The sequence below is a fragment of the Camelus bactrianus genome, chromosome 10 (genome assembly GCF_048773025.1).
Source record: "Camelus bactrianus isolate YW-2024 breed Bactrian camel chromosome 10, ASM4877302v1, whole genome shotgun sequence".
NCBI lineage: Eukaryota > Metazoa > Chordata > Mammalia > Artiodactyla > Camelidae > Camelus > Camelus bactrianus.
The window spans coordinates 38380267-38400951 of NC_133548.1; the positions used below are offsets into that span (position 1 = coordinate 38380267).

Sequence of the window (20685 nt, forward strand, 5' to 3'; positions counted from 1 at the left end):
TTCAGGGGACTTGAAACTTGTGGAAAAGCCATCTCCTTTGACTCTTGCTCCTCATGATTTTGCAAATATTAAAGCTAATGTCAAAGTAGCATCAACAGAAAATGGAATAATTTTTGGTAATATAGGTAAGGAATTGTTTTATAGCATGGGCTGTTATAGATATTTTTATTAAAGAATTTCTGTAATGAGTAGCTTTGTGACATTTTTTGAGGGCAAGACTTGAATTCATACATTCATTCATTCATTGATTTATGGGGCATCAGCTATGCTGCTAAGTGTTGCTGGATGTGCAGAAATGAACCAGATAGAGTCACTGTCCTCAAGAAACATAATAAGTAAAAATAAGTAAATATATCATTACAATACAATGTGATAAGGGCTAGTTTGTATACTTTGTGTTTTGAGATCATAGAGGGAAAATGCTAACAGTATAGAAGGCTTCGTAAAGAAGGAAGGTATGTTATCAAAGGATAACATTTGAACTGAGTCTAAAGCTCTGTATAGGCATTTGTTGCCAGGCCATCTAGGGACTAGCTTATACAGAGGTAGTATTCAGTAAATTTTGTTTGTTTGAGTAATTTCTGTGGTTGGGATGGGGCTGCCATGATGAGGAACAAAAGATCTCTGTCCTCAGCTTATAGTCAAGTAAGTGAAAACAGATGTGTGAAACAGATATATGCAACACATGATGAATGGTAAGTGCTATGAAAGAGGCCTGTGCTAGGTGAAGTGGAAGTCTATGAAGAAGTTCTGTCAGTTCTCTCAAAGTGGTGGGGGGTTGGGAGGAAAGGTAAGGAAAGGCTTGGTGGAGAAGGTAAAACTCAAGTGGGGTTTTGAAAGGTCAGTAAGTGGTCTCCATATAGACAGAGGATTTACTTGGAACAAATGCAAGTAGTTTGACATACTTGGAGTTTAGAATGGGCTAGAGGGTGGTGGTAGAAAAGAATGAAGTTAGGAAGGTTAGTGGCAGCTATATTATACTTGTCATAATAAGGATTTCAGACTTTATCCTGGATGTAAAGGGGAGCCATTGAGGAATTAGTGTGTTACACGATTAAATATTTCTTTGACAACACTAAAGAAGAGTAAGTGTAAGAGGCAGAAAGGGTAACTAGTAGACTTGCAGTAGCACAGGTGAGAGTTTGAACCAACACAGTAGTGGCTGGGGTGAAAGAGAAGGGCTGAATATAATAGATATTAAGGAGATAGAATGTCTAGGACATGCTTACTAATTGAAGAGGAAGTGGCTAGGGCAACCCTCAGATTTCATGCTTGGGTATGTTGGGTTGGTGTTTATATTAACCACCAAAACGGAATATAGGAGAGAAAGACAAATTGAGAGAGATAATTAGTTAAATGTGAGCAGGTTGAGTAATAAAGTGCCTTAAGATATTGAAGGGTAGCTTCATATGAGTCTGGAACTTAAACAAGAGGTCTAAAGTAGAGATAAATATATGTTCAAAAGCCATAGAAACGGAAGAAATCATCCAGAGGGCATAAAGAATCAGAAGAGGAAAAAAAAAAAAAGAGTGAGAAGAGGGGAGATTTGAAAACTGATTCCAAGAAACAGCAATAGTAAAAGTTGTTCAGAGTTTTTATTCAACACAGTATTAAAAGATGGTCAGAGAAGGAGAAGCCTATGAAGGAAATGTGGTCAAAGAGGTATGAAAAAATCTTCAAGAAGTATCTGAATCTGCCAAAGATCCAATAGAAGGGTCCTTTGGATTTGGTATTCAGTGATATTAAAACATTCTTGTGGCATGTCTTGGGCTATGGTGATGGGTTCAAGACTACATAGGAGATGGAGAAATAAAGATAATGAGTATAGACCAGTCAGAGTGTAGGACCTTGGTTTTAATAAGAATGAGAGAGAGCAATAGCCAGAAGAGAAGTCAAGGATGAGGGAAGATTTTTTAAGATAAGAGAGTCTTGACTATGTTTATTAACTATAAGGGAAGAAAGTAGAGAATATGAAGGTAAAGACGTAAGAGTAAAAGAGGTAATGATTGATGGAGTGAGGTCCTGAACCAAAGCAGGTATCTCAGATGGCAGCAAGTGTTAGCCTTGAAGAGAAGAGGCAGCATTTCTCTGATATGAAAATTAAGGAGGTAAGAGTTGATTCGGAGAAAGATAAGTTTATTTTTAGATATGGGGCTGAAAATTAAAGGAACTTTTTCTTGGTAACTTCAGTTTTCTCTAAAAGTAGATAGGGTAGTAGAATGTCAAGAGAAGAGGCTCGAAGGAAGAAAGATAGGTTCCAGTCAGATTATGACTTTCTGCCATTGAAGAAACAGTTATAGACGCAAACAGTCTTGTGTCATTAAGTACTATGGCTCAGCAATATTCATTCAGAAATAATCCTTAAGCACCTGCTATGGGAACCCTACTATTTGTGTATCCCTCTGAAGTGCCTTACACACTGTAACTTCTGTGTAAGTATTCACTGAGCTTGAATCCTGGCCTCCACCACTAACCAGTTCTGTGATCTTGAACAGCTTGTTTGACTTCTCTTTGTTTTTGTGTCTTTGTAAGATGGAAAAATAGTAATACTATAACATAGGATTAACAGGAGTATTAAATAAATAATAATTTATAAAACATTCAGATTGGAGCCCAGCATATAATAAAACTATTTGCTAATATCATAGTTATTTGGAAATATTAAGAATTTTAAGTTAAAATTTGCCTTTGGTGATTGGGGATCATTTTGTGTATATGCATTGCAGTCTATGATGTCTCTGGAGCAGCAAGTGACAGAAATTGTGTGGTCCTCAGTGATATTCACATCGACATCATGGACTATATCCAGCCTGCAACTTGCACTGATGCTGAATTCCGTCAGATGTGGGCCGAATTTGAATGGGAAAACAAAGTTAGTCCTTGGAAAGTTTGACTTCCTTATCTTTCTTTTTGGCTAGTGTTGAGGGATTCTCTGATAAAATAAATCCCACTAAAAAGTGTCACATGTGAAAAGCAAATCAATATCTGTTCTTAACTGGAACTCATGCAAGTAGTTTGGTGAGACTGTTGTAAATTGGTGAGAGTAACAGTTCTATAACTAATCTGATCAAGATATAAACAATATTCCATCCTTGTATATATGAATAGTAACTTACCATTGAATCCAGTGTCCAAAAGAAGCTTTGCAAAGTTAGTGGCCTGCTGGGGAACTTTGTTTCTTTGAGCCTTGATTTTTATTCGAAATATTTTATATACAGCAGGTTGATCTTCTGTGAAGTTATCTATATCTGAAAGTTCTAATGCCAACCTACAGCTGTTGGATCTTGTAGATGTCATTACTTTTTTTGCCCACCCTTTTCCCCTAAATTCTTGGAAGGAGGTTCTATTATGACATACAAATGATTGTTTTCTCAACCCCAAGATAAGAAATTCACAACTTTCTTATTGTAAGAATTATAATCTCGACTTTTTTCTCTCCCTTTGCACAGGTGACAGTTAACACAAATATAATTGACTTAAATGACTATTTACAGCACATATTAAAGTCCACCAACATGAAATGCCTCACTCCAGAGAAGGTAAGATTTACTTCTTAAATCTGATAGAAAGTAACATGGTAGATTGTTAGCTTTGTTGTATTTCCTCTATTGTATTTTATTATTATTTAGCCTGAGAAAAGCAGTGTCATTCTGAACCAGCTAAAGAAGTCATCCCATAGAATATAGGTACCTGCTTACTGCTTTCTATGGAATGGAAACAATATCTGCTTGTTTCTAGTGTAGTGACCCAATTGAATAGTCAGGTTGGTTTTTCTTTTTAGTCTTCTCCCTTTCAGCTAAAGGCTTATTCCAAAATATTTTTTGATACTGAGTTAAGAAATGTCCATGACCTCTTCTGTTGGGTCTGATTATGGGTCAGAATATATCTGCTCATGACAGAGTTGTTAATATACTCAGATCTTCTGCTATGTTTGTGTATGTATGAAAGAAGACTAGAAAGAAAGACCAAAAAATGAAGCTGAGGCTCTAAGGAATTTGTTTTTCTTTATAAAATTTCTGTTAATGTTATGTTGATTTAATCAGTAAAAGAATGCTGCCAGATAAGTAGGTTTTAATTCATGTTAGTCTATTCAACAAATACTGATTCCAACAAATATTCAAACAAATAGTATATGCCCAATACCCTGTGAGCTGCTGTATGTACAATAATGAACAAAATAAAAGTAGTTTCTTCCTTCATGGAGCTTAAGGTCAGGTGTAGGAGGTAGTCAGACAACTCTAAACAGAGAATGTGTAAGTACAGATGGAGATAAGTTCGATTTCTTTAAAATCAGGTTTATTGAGTTAATATAGATACAGTAAAGTTCACACTTTTTACTTGTATAGTTTTATGAGTTTTGACAAATTCATAGTCATGTAACTACCACCACATAAGAAGTTTTTTTAAATTTTTTAAATTTTTGAACCTTAAGAGTGGTTTGGAGTCTGCTTCATTTACACATTTTTGGCACCTTCCCCCTAGGGGCCCTATCATTCAGGCTCTGTGTACTGCAAGAGACAGTACACAGCCTTAGGGACCGAGCACTTCAGGGCACCACCTGAGAAGTGGGGCTCAAAACCAGCTTCCCTGTTTGCACCCCATGTTCACAGCAGCATAGTTGCAGTAGCCAGGAGGTGGAAACAACCGAAGTGTCCATGATGCTGAATGGATAAACAAACTATAGTCTATACACACAATGGAGTATTATTCAGCCTTTAAAAAAAAGGAAATTCTGACGTATTACAACATGGATGAGCCTTGAGGACATTATGCTAAGTGAAATAAACCAGTCACAAAAAGACAAATACTGTATGATTTTCCTTATTTGAGGTACTTGGTACTTAAAGTAGTCAAATTCATAGAGATAGAATGTTGGTTACCAGGGCCTGGAGGGAGGGAATATGGGGAGTTGTTGTTTAATGGGAATAGAGTTTTCTAAGATGAAAAGGTTCTGGAGATTTATCTCACAGCAATGTGAATATACTTAACACTATTGAAAATAGCTGAGATGATAAATTTTATGTTCTGTGTTATTTACTGCAATTTAAAAAATAAACAACTTCCCTCTCAAAAAAAAATCCTATGTTAAGTGATAATTCACATGTGCTCTCTGGTGTTGCTTATATGTTGTTCTGTAGTAGAGTATTGAATTTATCATGAATTTCTTCCAGGCACTTTCTGGTTACTGTGGCTTTATGGCAGCCAACCTCTACGCCCGTTCCATATTTGGAGAAGATGCACTTGCAAATGTCAGCATTGAGAAGCCGATTCAACAGGGACCAGAGGCTCCTGTTACTGGCCACATAAGAATTCGTGCAAAGAGTCAGGTAACAGTTGCTTTTTTTGAGATGGTCTCTGAACTGAACAAAAAGAGAAAGAAAGTATCCTGTCATACTAGTGTTTTGTGCATTAGATACATATATATATTTATAATAATAGTATTCTTGAATAGAAATATAACTTTCCTTCATTAAAATGGCCCACCTTTGGGGTCTATCATTAAACCATTAAAACCAGATTAATTCCCATAGAGTGTATGTGAAATGAATTCTTCAATGTTTTTTGAAATCTAAGCTACAAATCTAGTGACTGTTTGTAAATCTAGCACAAAAAGTACTTAACCAGGTTAAGTTTTGGTGGTTCTGTTTTTGTTCATCTTCGGTTTCATTGTTGATGAGATGTCATTGAATGGAGCTTGATTAAGATAGAATAGCCTACTGATTGTACATTGTTTTAATAATGGTAAACATCTTCATTCTTTCTTACAGGGAATGGCCTTAAGTCTTGGAGATAAAATCAACTTGTCTCAGAAGAAAACTAGTATATAAGAATAAACAAAAAAGTCTTTGCAGCTTTACAGTTAAAATTTAGGTATGGGTTTATTGAACTCCAACATCTTTTATACTCTTTCATGCTTTATGTTATATAGAATCTGAGTACATGCTGAATGCATTCCAGCCAATAATTTATAGCCTTTCCCTTAAATCAAGATTGATTTTAAAATTATAGTTTGTCTTTTGTCTTAACAGTTCTGAATACTGTCCTCAAAATATATAATGTTTCTCACATGTATCAAGACCATTTTCATAGCACAATAAACAGATCTATTCCTAAATCTTTTGTTATTTTATAAATAAATGTATAATTACATAATTTTAGTTAGGGTAGCAATGGATTTCTTTTAGTTGAGTTACAGATTTCTATTACAAATTTAAATTACTATTTGAGTTGTGAATATATGAACTTTATTAAGAGAATTTACAAATACAGTGATAGGGAATGAGACAGGCCTTGGTTTACTTGATTAATTTTAACTAATTTAATATTCTGATAACAGTATCTCTAAAAATGCTTTATCATGTTCTAAGGGGCTTTTCTCTGGAATTTAGGTTCAGAAAGAAAGTATCAAATAACTTGAGAAAACAGGTTCAACTTCAGTTTAAAAAAGTATTATGAATCATGATTAAAATAAACATACTATTCTTAATTATCCTGAATCATAATGAAAAGTAGATAACCCAAAATAGATTTTTTGATCATTCACATTTACCTTTGTGTATTCTTTTATGTTTGTGAGGAATCAAATTGATTTCAGCCACTTACTGAAGCTTCACTGGGAGAATTAAACTCCAGAGGGTTCAGAAATCTGTCCTGTTTCCATATTGCCTCCATGCCTCACTCTCCCCTATTCCTCATTTCACACCAGGGCTGGGCACCATCACTTCCCAGTGTGATTCCAAATGCCTCTCTGAGCTAAGTTCCTTAGAGTCTGATTGTGCTTGCTATTCTTTTGGCCCTTGTTTTCCTTGGAGATGGTTGAGGTAGTCTGATCTTTTAGCTAATTCTGAACATTAAGCTGTTATACTTTGTCTTCCAGCTAAGATTCAGGCTGCATTCAGGATGAGTCCATAGATAAGGTCCATGAAAGAGTGAAAGCAGCATCTCCTGTTTCAGTACTTGAGTAAGAATGGAATGATTTGTTTGGAGTGTGAAGGAGATTGATACCTTGTATGAGTCAAGCTTTGAAGCCACTTGCCTTTTTAATCAGAAAGAACCAGAGGATTACAGGGCATTTGAGATTCCAAAGCACAGAGGTCTCAAAACAAAGTCAATGGCTACCAAATGGGAAAGATACTAGGAAAACTAGAAAGGGATTAGTTTGATGCATTGACTCAAAGCTTGGAGATTTGTAATGAGAGCAGAGGAACTGATGCAATTTTGGATTAGATCATTTCCCGAGCTTTATTCCACTAAACATTAGCATCCTTGATGTTCCATAGTCAAGTAAGTTTGGGAGAAGCTTTATACTACTGTACTGGGAATTCACTGTACACATCAGCATACTAAAATTTTTGAGAGGTCCTTCAGTAAAGAGTAGATTAGTTTGGTTTAACCCAGCGTATCTTAATCTTACCTAACCAGGGAATCCTTTTTTCATAGAACACCTATTCACTATATGTAGGACAGGAAAATTGACTTAGCAGGTTAAAGATTTTGGTTTTGTATTCATAATAAACCATTATTGCATTTTTAAATCTCTCTTAGTTGGGATCTAAAATACCTTTTATATGCTCACATTATAAGATATCATATAATTAAGACCATGATGTCTTACTAGTAAGAGAATAAACAAGCTCTGACACCAAGGAAAGGTTTAATATATTAAATGAATTAAATGAATTAATGTGTAATTCTTTTAAGAAAATTAAATGGCCCTTAACATTTTGCTGTCTTGACACTAGATGGAGCTTTATGCATTTACTTTAATTTTGAGATTAGAAGTAATTGGAGGTTAAAGTTTTATTTATAAGAAGGAAAAACAAGATAAATTTTCTATTAGCAAGGAGATTGATTTTAGTGATATTTTGCTAGTTGTGAGAAACTTTTTCACATGATTTATAAAAAATACAGGAGACAGAGGAATTCATTTCAGAGTATCTGAAAAGGCAAGAGAACCAAAATATTTTTAAAAACTCAAATAATACTGATTGTGAAATATCTGTGCTATCTATTGGCTAAAGTAAGTAGTTTTACTGGTGACCTTTTCCTTCCACATTGGCAGATGTCCTTAACTAAGAATTTATAGCCTTTCCCCTAAATCAAGATTGGGTTTAAAATTATAGTTTGTCTTTTGTCCTAATAGTTCTGAATGCTGTCCTCAAAGTAGAGCCAGGCATATCAGCTCCCTGCCTCACTACCCTCTCCCAATGTTATCTGTCCCCCTCCTTAAGCTCTACCTACTCTGCACCCCCAGGAATCTCAGGAGCCTAAGGAAGTAACTAGATATAGGGCAAAAGCTCAGTTTAGAATCAGAAAAGTGTGGAATCCTATCAGAACTTACTTGCTGTGTGTGCAGTGGTAAATGGCTGATTTACTGAGTGCTTACATGTGCCAGCATAACACTGAGTGCTTTTTCCATGGGATATACAGTCCTCCCAATAACTCTTATCAGGCAAATACTATTAATACCATCATTTACAGGTAATGATGAGAGTCATAAGAGAGGGTGTTGCTTATTAATTACGGGTTAATATTAAGAGTTGAACTCAGATATAAGGCCAGGGTTTTATATCTGACATGAAAGCCCTTGCAATTAGTCATACATTGACACTACTGCCTCAATTCTTTGTGCCTCAGTGTCCTCATTTGTGAAGTGCTTTTCACCTCTACTTCATAGAATTGATGTGAGAGATGAAACAATGTATTTATTGTGAATGTTTGGCACATAGTAGAGGCTTATCCATAAGTATTCATTCCATTTCTTCCCCTGTTCACCTTCCTTACACTGCAGAGAAGACAGAAACCTATTCCCCAGGTTATCTTCATTCCTCCCCCACAATTTAGGTCTTAGTTTTATACTTACTCTATTTGAATGCTTTGTTTTTGTTCTTAACACCTGTAGCTTACTTAAAAGAAGCTTCATTTCTCAAGAATTCTTTATAACAGTGTTTACTGTGTCAATTTTTTTAACTTTTTTTGTTGAGTTATAGTCAATTTACAATGTTGTGTCAAATTCCAGTGTAGAACACGATTTTTCAGTTATACATGAACATACATATATTCATTGTCACTATTGTGTCAATTTTTAAATTAGCCCTTAGCACTGTTGCTTATAAACTATTGTTATCACAGCTAAATGTAACTGCTACAATCCATATACCTCATGTGATAGATGGTCTGTGATGAACATACTGGTTTTATTGGTTTTCAGAATGACAATCAAATGACTGATTCTTTATCAGCTGAATACAGAAATAGATATAGCCACGTTATAGTAACAATGTGATATTTAGAGATACTCACTTGGATCAAAAGTCACTTTTAGTAATCTGACCACTTTCTCTTTATTTTCTCTATCTAGCATGGCAGAATCTCTTTGATTAAGAAGTTAGTTATGCAGTGACAAGAGAAGGCAAGTAGGATTTGTGCCTTTTATCTGGGGTTTGGTATATAATTGTGGGAATCTGAGAAAACGACTCTATGTATTTTTGATTAATTGTAAAACCAACAAGATACACAAATGGAATGTAGCATGGTAGGCTGAAACAGCCCTGAATGAGATTCTTCCTAAATCGAATCTCAATTCTCTGAGTAGCTTTCTGAAAATAAATGTTATCTGTCTGGGCCTATCTCCTTATCTGTGAAATGAAGTAATACAATTAACTGACCTCTAGTGTTTCTAGTTCAGATAATTCATACTAAAAAGCCTTGTGTTTTCACATATACCTCTGCAACAAACTTTATAAATCAACTGAGATGTCTCAGTTGGGCTTATGTTCTGTGGGCTTATTACCTACCCACAGACACCTCAAAATCAACATTATGAAATGGAGCTTACCTCACCCCTCAGACTTTTTCCTCTGCTATGTCCCCTGTCTGGTTAGTTATGCTAGAACCTAATAGTCACCCTTAACTCTACACTCACCCCCTATAGCTCCTCAGACACCAAACCCAATTTTCTCCCTTCCTCAGTATTTTCCTAATTCTTTTCCCACTCCTACTGCCATCGCTCTAGTTTAGACTTTTGTCATCTTTATTGTGGTCTATTGTAGTAGCCTAACCATAAACTTTACATATTATTCTAAATTTAAAGCCTACACTTTAATCTTGACCACATACAACAGTAGCTATATGATTCCTTGACTTGGTCAGACCCTTCCTTGGTAATATTATTTTGAGAGACATAACTAAAAATAAATAAATCCAAAAATTATTAATAATAATGTTACAAATAATGAAAATTGAAAATGATTGAGCCATACCAGAATGTGTGTTGAGAAGTAAATGGTATTAAGTATATACAGTGTGTACCAGAGTACCCAGTAGATAGAACATGCTCAATAAATCTTTGTTGAGTGACTAAATGAATGAAACATGTAGCTATAGAGAGAACATGGTGTAGATTAAATCACACTGGTATGTGCGTGTGAAATAATGTTAGGTGCGAAAAAAGACACCACTCATAAGAATGTCTCCTACATTAAGATGAATCAAGATATGTTATAGATATACTGCCTCGTTCCCAACTCTCAACTTTTTACAACTGGCTAAGTATGTCCCCTCCCTCCCTGAGTCCAGACACTAGATAAATAAGAAAAGGGGAGAAAATGGTGCATATATATAAGATAATTAACTATTTAAGGCAAAAATAATAATGATGTATTACAGGGTTGATAACATGACATGTAGAAATATAATGTAGGACAGCACACAAAGGATGGTAATGGGGTAGGGCGGAATGAAAGTACATTATTATAAATGAGCATATAGTCAGAATGGTCAGAAGTAGATATACTGTCTATCTCTCCAAGTGGAAAAAAAATATATCACATTGGTCATATGATTAGTAGTACATCTTGAAAATAAATGTTGTTTACCCCCTAAGGTCATTGGGTGTGACTTAGCTCTTTCATTAGCTGGAGTCCCTGATTCCAACTCTTGGGATTTTTAGATCCGTAATCTTGACATCTTGGGCCCACCCTGAGAGCTGGCATCCCCTTGTAAGTAAGCACTGCATTCTCCTAAAAGAGTATAGGGACTGAATCTTACCACACAGGACTTCACCAGCCAGAAAATGCTATGTGGCTCAAGGAATCTGTCCAGGAAAATTTCTGAACCCTGTTAAGCTATGCAAATAGTTTCTTAAAGCCCAACAACATAAAAAAGTGAATTTAATTAGTTGTAATCAAAATGTTCTCTTTCTATAAAGTTGTTTAAGGTCATACTGTTTTTAATGACCCTGTGCTTTGAGTAAAACTATGACTGTTACTCATGCTTTGAGTAAAGGTATGATTATTAAAAGCATGGTTTCCAAACTTCTCTGTTGGTACACTAGGATTCCACAAGCTGGACCAGTGTGTTCCCACAGCTAAACTCAAATAATGGTGGTCTTTTTTTCCCAGGTCAAAAAGAAACGGTAGAAAGAATTTTGTCAATTTTGTTTCTTCTCCATGAATGTTAACACATTAATATTTGCTACCAAATTTTAAAAATGAAAAAAAAAAAGCATTATGGAAATATTTGGCTAGCCGAATGGTCTTGATCTAATAGTTTGTGACCATATGTAATCCTGGTTGTTTTATATTTTCTGCTGGTAAATAGTTCCTTGTTCATCAAATTGAATTAAATGAATCACTATCATGGTGGCAGCAGAGGATAACTTGATTCCTAGATGCTCCAACACTGGCCTGGGTGTCTATATAAAATGTAACATAAAATCCAGACATTCTTATGTAATTCATACAGAGTGTATACTCATAGGCACTATTTAATGAAAATAAGCCTTGGTAATAGAAGTATAAATCCAGGTTCAGGTAGTTGCTGGCCTATTCCTTCACTGTAGAGAACTCAGGAAAAGCTGTGGAAGAGAGTGCCCTGGTTTGGGTACTCAACCTGTAAGATTTTCCCCTTATTCCCCAACCTAAGGCACAAGGCAGGGGCTTTCTAGGGCCCTTGGGTCCCAACTGATAATACCAGCTGTATGTCTGGTGCTGTGTGATGTCCTGAAGTTACTGAAGGTAAGATACAATTTGGTGAGTATTTTAAGGACACATAAACACCCAATCAGAGAACTGTTTAATAAGTCTTATAACAAAAAAATATACCAGCTGCTGTGAGAGCACAGAAAACTGATGACTATCAGAAGAAAGTCAAAGTTTTCACAAAGAGGTAACATTTGAACTAAGCCTTGAAAAGCATGAATTTGCTTGCTGACTGTCAGATGAGGGGTGGGGAAAAGGGGCAGGAAAGCCATTTCAGCCACAGGAACAGTTTGGATAAGTCACAGAGGTGCATAGCACAGAGAGGCGGGTTCTGCTCAGCATAGGACGTGTTAGGGGCAATGGCAGATGATGAGACTAGAGATGATAGACAAGGCTCAGATCATAAAGGACAGGCTGAAGCATCTGAACTTTATCTTGTAGGGAATGAAGAACTACTAAGGATTTTAAGAAGGTAAGTGAAACAATCAGATTTGCATTTGGAAAAACCTCCGGCCACAGTTTGGAGAATGGATTGTGGGTATGGGAGACCAGTTAGGAGCCTGTCGTAGGAGTAAAAATCAAAAATTATTTTGACAAGATGAGATGTGGAGCATGGGACAGTGTGGGGACATGTGAAAGCCTTCAAAAAAAAAAAAGTAACAGGTTTCCCTAAGGGCAGGTTCTGCTCCACTAAGGTAAGTTGGATTACCAATTCTGCTTTTCCTCATAGAAAACAGGAGTGATTATCCTTACTTTTCTTATCTGAAAGTGTTACTGAAATGGCAATGAAAAGTAATATGTAAAGTCATGTACAAATGGGTGATGGAGTAGTTATTAATAGTATTTTCATTGTGATCTTCATCCACAAAACATAAACCATGGGGCTAAACGATGTGAAATCACCTCTTTTATGGACTTTAAAAAAAAAAGGCAAAGTCATGTGATTCAACCTAATAATGTGAGGGTTAACGTAGTTTTTCCTGTTACTTCCTGCCTCCCTTTAGGCTGTATCGTTGCCTTTGCTTTTCTTTTCTTTCTTTCTTTCTTTCTTTTTTTTTTTAAAGGTGAGTGATTCATTTCATCAAGGGGATTTCCAGGAATGCTAGGGAGGCAAGTGTGGTAGAAAGTATGCAGGCTTTGGAGTCAAATAAACCTGGAATCAGATTTTCCTCTAATTTATTAACTGTGATCTTGGGCAAGTCAGTTTGTTTCATCTAGAAATAAATAATGCCTGCTTTAATTAATTTTCTTAATTAAATAAGAAAATTCATGCCTTGCTACTGTGTGGCATGTAAAGGGTGTCAAATAAAAGTGTGTCTCAGCTGTTCCCTACACCCCCATCTCCTCATTTGTCCTACTTGTTCACGGAGGGTGTGGCTTAGAACTCTAGTTACATGCTCCCTTGTGTCCCAGAAAAGCTGAATTAACAGCTATATACCAGTGTGTGTGAAAATTTTACAGTTCTCATAACTTCAAGCCAAAACCTTTTAAATGAGGTGACCATTTAAACTATCAAATATCATTTCATGGAATTGCTTTAATGTACAATTTGTGTCAAATTTTTCCGGAATGCCACAAGCCTCATCACTTTTCGCCTCGTTCAGGAAGTTACTCATTTAGCCCAGAATGCCAATAAACTCATACATACAGACTGTGTCATATTCCCCTAGAAGTGTCATCACCTTTTTTTTCCTTTTAATGTGATAACTGCTTTTTGCAAAGGAAATAGTATTTATTTCCTTATATCCCTAACTCTGATTCCAACCCCAAAAGGTGAACTCACAATTGCTGACCCTCCACATTCCTGGGTCCCAGTAGCACAAATGGATTTCTGCCTCAGTTTCCCTGCTTACCATTTTTTTTCCCTGTTAAGGAGTTTTATTTTTGCACTAATTCAGTGGGTTTTTTAATTGAGCTCCTGCTTTGTGCAAGTGTCTTCTTGTCACAGCTTGTACATGGTGAACAAGACAGACAACATCTTTCTGTTCATTAGCTTACATTTCTATGACAACAATCAAATAAGGTGTTTTCAAAGTGGATGAGTGCTGTAAAGGAAATAAATAGGCTAATGAGATAGATAGTTGTTAGTAGATGGAGGGTAACTTAGAAGGATTGTCAGAGAAGTAAAGAGGTTAAAAGGCCCTGAGGTGGAAGTGAGTTTGGCATATTTGAGGAAATGAGTGGGTGGTGGTGTGTTTTGTTTTGTATTTTCTTTTTTGCGACAGAGGGATAAAATGGTAGAAGATGCAGTAGGAGAGGTAGGCAGGAGAGAGACAAAAATTATTCTCTGAGCTCTGGCCTCGCTCCCTTGGAGGGTTGGACTCTGCATCTAGCCACTGTGCAAGACCTTCCTTTAAACCAGAAGTGAGCCATACAGAACTATGCCATGACTGCCAATCTGACTCCATCTCTGTTTCATGGAACCTGACTGCCTTGCCCTGCTCTCTTAAATTTTCCCCTGGCTGAACTCAAGCCAGAGTTCTTGGATGGCCTCTTTTTAACTTAAAAATTAATTACTGCTATATAATGTCCACTCACCAAAGATAGAAAATGAAGAAAGGCAAAAATTTTTTAAAATTGTCCACAATCTCACCACCCAGAAATAAATACTGGTTAGCATTTTTGGATATAACATTTCAGATATGTATTCATTTATATACTTTTTAATTCAAAAAATTATTATAATGTGACTTTTTTATACAAATGGTATAAACTTCTGTATCAATAAGTCAGTGTCTGCATCTCCATTACTTTATTATTTTTTTTTTGCATCTCCATTACTTTAAATAGTTTCTGTCATGCTGATGATACACCACAGTTGATTCATTGTTTTGGGAACTAATAATAATTATGACAGTCATAGTAGTTAATACATATTAGGAATGCTGGTAATTTTATACACATTGTTTCTGAGGTAAAGAATGTTAAGTGACTTGCCTACCACCACATAGATAATAAGTAACAGACAGTGCTGAAGCCGAAATGACATGTGCTAAGCATGTACTGTTGGCATGTACTGGTGCTAGTCTCAGCAGGAAGATAACCTGCTGTTGCTCTTCAGCCACACAAGTCAGAACTCTGTAGCCCTTCAGCGACTACTGTGGGAGATAGGCATCTGGATACCTGCTCCCACCAAGGTTGCACATAATGTGTACAGAAATCAGAGTGCTATTAGGAAGGAGGAGATGGATGCTGGACCACCAAAATTTGGCACCAAAATTGTTCTCTTGCCTTAGGCTGCAGTCCAGTCCCATGTTCCAGTGCCCCTCTGAGATGGCTCCCCCAATCTAAGCCCCTCACCTCTTACCTTCTCTGAGGCTCAATTTCTTCATCTATAGAATAGATATACCATGTTTTTTTTTTTTAATTACTATTGGCTATTAAATAGGAATAGGGCCCAGCCCTGGGTGACCAAGTTTCCAGGAATGAGGTGGGTCCTCAGCAATGCCCTTTGAAAAAGTGAGAAAGGAACTGTCAGAGTTTGGGATCTAAGGGATTTAGGAGGAAGGGAACCAGACAGGATCTGGTTTTTCCTCAAGGTTATTGAAGGAAACAGTGAAGGGAGAAGGGGTGTGTAACAAGTCACGATTCCTTAGAGCCCTGCTGGTTTCCTGGGAGAACTGCTCACGGGTTGACCCACTGGCCTCTCGTTGGTTCTCACATAAGGCAGGGCACTAACAGGCCTCATCAGACAGTTGGGAAGAGGCTAGGAGGCAGAAACAAGTAGGATGCCTCATAGCTGGGGGATCTAAACTATATGTCTGCACCCTGACAGTAAAGTGTTGATGGCAAATTGCGAAGGGACTAAGCAAAAATGGTGTTTTTCCCATGGCAGCCAGGCCCCTAGCAAAGCAAAGAGAGTAAGTCCTGTGTGGGACCAAAGAATCTGCTTTCCCTTTCCAGGAGCACTCAGGAGGTAGCATGTAACTGCCTGTCTGCGGCCCTGGGTTCTGGTTGGGTTTCCACCACTAACTGCGAGTGGAATATCCTCTTTTCTGGCTTAATCTTCAAGGCCGAGCTCAAATTCCACCTCTGCTATAAAACTCTCTCAGGCTCTCCCTAATTGTTTTTTCTTCTGTGCACACACAGCACTCTCTGTTCCATGATTGTGCCACGCAGCACAACTAAGCATGTTACCATGTCTGTCTCCTCCATTCGTCTATGAACTCCAATGTTATGGACTGTGTCTGATTCATCTTACCATCCCCTTTCCAACTTTGTAACTGACAGAGGATTAACACTCAGTGAGGTTTCTTGAATAAATGAACCTGTAAAATGGAGATAGCATTTGCCGCCTTTCTCCCAGACTGTTCTAAAGTGAGAGTCAAGAATTAAGAACTTTTGCTAACATGCTACCATTAACTCACTGTGCAATAATTGATAATAACAACTCACATGTGGGCAACACTTTACAATTTACAGTGCAGTTTTGCATCCATTATTTATTCGATCCTCATAGTAAACCAGTTATGACTTTATCATTTTACATGGGAAAACAGCTTAGAGAAGTGAAGTAATTGGCTAAGGTTGCTCAACAAGTAAGTGATGAGGCCAGAAATGGAACTCTGACCTTTGACCCAGAGCCTGCTCTCTATTACATGTTATTACTTTTACTTTTACTGCTGTAATAACCCTTGATTCATTGTAAAACAAGTAAACAGGCAAAAACCTCTCCTATAAACTGTTACGTTCCTGGCACATTATTACTCTCTTCATCTCCTGCTAAATGGAAACTTGGCTCTCTCTCAAAGCCACACCTCCCATATTATATTTTCTTCAAGTCTGTTGATTAGAAGCTGCCTATTTTCAGATATTCCACTGGGGCCTCCACTGGCCATCCCATCATTCCCCACTGACACTAATCTACCACCACACTTCTGTCGCATACAAAATTTACTTCTCCTTTGAGGCTCAAGTCGTCCTGCTCAGCCCATCAGACACTGCCCTAGGACCTTGACGTTTGAATGAGTGATCCAAGAGTGGAAGGAACAAGGGGAGGGCTTCTCTTTGAGCCTTGTGCCATCTACGCTATCTGCAGTGGTTTTATTCTGACCACCTCAGTCCCTAAAGTCTTCTCCATTTCAAGTCCTGCCATCACCCAGGAGACTTCACTATGTGAAACCATTTAACATGCTAACCTCTTTTTTCCTTAATGTTGGCAATAATAACTACCACCTCACAACCAAGATTATACCCTGGACCTGCTCAAGAACTGGAACCACTCCACTTTAGAGATCTTACAGTCTAGTATACTAAATCTCAGACTGTCATCTCCTGGTTCCCAAGCTCTCTCATTTGTTTATTCCCACCATACCTGCTCCTTGATGTCCAGGATACCACCAGGCTTTTGGCCTCACTGTTTTCTCCCAAGTCCACCACTCCCCTTAGTATTTCCCTTCCTTCCCTACTCTGCCTAGAGCTTATAGTGCTGCATGAAAACCAACATTGTCCTCTTTCTGCCATACCCTGTCTGAAAAGTCCAGACTTTGTATCAGTCCAACCATCTGCCTTCTCCACCTATACCTAGGCCGCTGAGTGCAACCATGCAGATTAGCTCTAAAGCAATTCTGTGATCTTCATCCTTGGCAGGGCTCTGATAGGTATTGCCACCTTGGTCATCTCTTCACAGTAGGTATGAATTAATTACCAAAACCGATTAAAAAAAAACAGAAAAACTGGTTTAACAAATATTTATTTATCTATTAAATGCCAGGCAATGCACTACATGTTAAATACGTACAGTAGACAAAAGCAACACAGTGCCGACCTTCATAAAATTGTAGTCTAGCACAGAAGAGAGACCTTGTCCACTATATACAAACATATAGTTACAGTTGTGAAGAGTGCTGCAAAGGAAAAAACTCCAGGTATAAGAGCATACAATAGGAAGACCTACCCTACTCTGAAGGAGGGCCTCCCTGGGAAGGTGACATTTAATTTCAGGCCTAAAGGAAGGGTTTGAATTTGCTTAGTGAAAGGAACAGAAATGGAATGGAAAGGCTTTCCAGGTAGAGGGAAGGATATCTGTGAAGGGCCTGAGACAGGAAGGAAGAAGTGAATGAAAGGGGCCTTGTGAAAGTATATGGAGGGGATTGAGGGCAAGGTTGGAAAAGTCAATGTGAATCACATCAAGGGTCCTTTTAAGGATTTCAAACCAATGTAGGGTTTCGTGAAAAAGATGGGATTATCTCATTTGTCTGGTCTTTTGAAAAAGGTCAACCCCCTTTGTAGTATGTTGAAAGGGTTGAGTGGAGGTAAGTAAACCAGATAAAAACCTATTATAAATTGTCCACTTAAGGGCTGATGACTTAGTGTAGATAGATTTGAGAACCTTCTCTAAACTCCAAAAGGCCCATAACCTGCTTCTATCCCTCCCACCACCACCACTACTGGTGCCACTTTTGGTAATTGATCTGTTTCCTACTTCTTAGGAAGCTAAAAATATCAGGTGTGAACTTCCCCAGTTTCCTGCCTGTACACCCACATATTAGCTAACTGCACTTCCTTCCCTTCCTTCCTGCCAGTCTCAAAGAAAGACGGCCAGATCTTCTTTCTGAAGCCCGTCGTTCCCCCTTACACCATCTCCAGGACCAGTACCATGCTCCATTGCTTATCCACTCCTGTCCTGTAAACAAACAGAAAAACAAAATTCACTTTCTGCCACCCTAGGAACTGCCTTATTTCTCTCCTTCCCTTTATAACAAACTGTATATAGGCTACACTCCCCATGTCAGGGATAGTGGTGCTCACCAAGTATCCCTGATACTCCCCACATTCCCCAGCTCTTTCAACGTTAGGCAGGCCTACGTGACTAGTATCTCATTCTGTACCGAAGCATAGAGTAGCTGGCAAGTGACCCTCCAACGAGTTACTCAGCGGCCACGGCAATTGTGGAGGGAGTTCTGTCTTCCAGAAGTTACAGTTTCAAGATGATGGAGCCTCCATTACTTTGATTAAGTGACTCTGTAGAGCAATTCCCCCAATATGTACAGTATAAGAAAGAAACACTGTAAGTCGCTGTAATTTGGGGGTGGTTTGTTACTACAGCATAGCCTGGCCTAACTAATACATTTACTGCCTCTACTTCCTCACCTCCTGTGCACTGTTTTATAAAGAATTTCATTATTTCTGACATACTTTTAGCCCTCAGACTCCTCCTCTGCATTGACATTTTACTCAGGCAAATGCCACCACAATTCTTTTATTGTTAAATCATGTAATTTCATTTCTCTGTACTATATGACCTAGTTGGCTACTCTCTTCTTGAAGCATCTTCTCTTCTGGCTGCTGTGATGCTAGCATCTCTTGGTTTTCCTCTGATTTCTCTAGAACATCAGTTTTGGAGGTCAATTTTTTTCTCACACTGTCAAAGTGTAACTGAATTGCTTTTTTCAAGTTAAAGCCCCACTAGAAGACTTCTATGACTTTCCAAATCTACACTTATTAAACTGACATTTGAGACCCTCTAGCCACAACCTATCTTTCCATCTTTAGCTTCAGATATTCTTCTTTACTCAGCCTACACTTTACCAGTACGAGCTTGATGAGCTCTCCTCCTCTGACCTTCATCAGGCAGTTTCCGGCAACTGTCACATGCTTCTGTCCTGCTTTCTCCTGTCAAATAATTTAGACATGTGTGCAAAGATGCTTGTACAAGGATTGCTTATAATAGCAAAATATTGGAAATGACCTAAATGTCCATCTCTAGGTGACTGCTTAAACAGATTATGGTAAATTTATGCGATGTGCACTATGAAGACAAGAATGATAGTGTACAGACATGGAAATTGTTCACAGTTTATTAAGTATATAAGTCAGTGAAGTATACATCATCTCATATTTGTTAAAATACACAGAAAATATTTGGAAGAGTATACATCAAAATGTTAATGGTCAGAAGTTAAAAAAATAGATAAATTAGATTTCTTTTTCTTCTGATAAGGGACTTGTAACCAGAACATATTAATAATTCTTACAACTCAATAATGAAAAGACAACACAATTTTAAAAATGGGCAAAGGATCTAAATAGACATTTCTCTAGAAAAGGTATACAAATGGCCAATAAGCACATGAAAAGACAATCAACATCATAAGACATCAGGGAAATGCAAAACAAAACCACAATGAGATACCACTTCATATCTACTAGGATAACTATAGTCAAAAGGACAGATATAACAAGTGTTAACAAGGATCTGGAGAAACTGACATCCTCATACACTGCTATTAAGAGTATAAAATAGTGCTGCTGCTTTGGAAAATAGTCTGGGAGTTCCTCAAAAAGTTAAATTACGTTACCGTACAACCCAGTGGTTCCATTCCTAGGTATAAATTCAAGAGAAATGAAAATGCATCCCCACAAAAGCTTATACATGGATGTTCACAGCAACATTATTCATAATAGCCAAAAAGCAGAAACAATCTAAACATCTATCAACATAAATATGGTATATATTCATACAATAGAATACTATTTGACAATAAAAAGTAATGAAGTCCTGATATATAGTACAGCCTGGATGAACCTTGAAAACATTATGCTATGTGAAAGAAGCCAGTCACAAGGACCACGTATTGTATGATTCTATTTAAATGAAAGATCTGGAATAGGCAAATCTATAGTAACAGCAAGGAGATTCATGATTGCCTATGGCTGAATAGGTAGGGGCATTGAGGGGAAATAAGAAGTGACTGCTAATGGG

General features: G+C 37.4%; 1 protein-coding gene across 1 annotated transcript in view; it reads left to right on the forward strand.

Annotated features, from left to right (window-relative positions):
• Positions 1–6115, forward strand: part of COPB1 (COPI coat complex subunit beta 1) — a 34731-nt gene extending 28616 nt beyond the window's left edge. Inside the window, exons 18-22 of the mRNA XM_010964835.3 lie at positions 6–125; positions 2727–2872; positions 3450–3539; positions 5172–5327; positions 5769–6115. Coding sequence (XP_010963137.1) covers positions 6–125; positions 2727–2872; positions 3450–3539; positions 5172–5327; positions 5769–5828 — 572 coding nt within the window. The 3' untranslated portion in view covers positions 5829–6115. The remainder of the gene's footprint in view (positions 1–5; positions 126–2726; positions 2873–3449; positions 3540–5171; positions 5328–5768) is intronic.
• The last annotated feature ends 14570 nt before the right edge of the window (positions 6116–20685 follow it).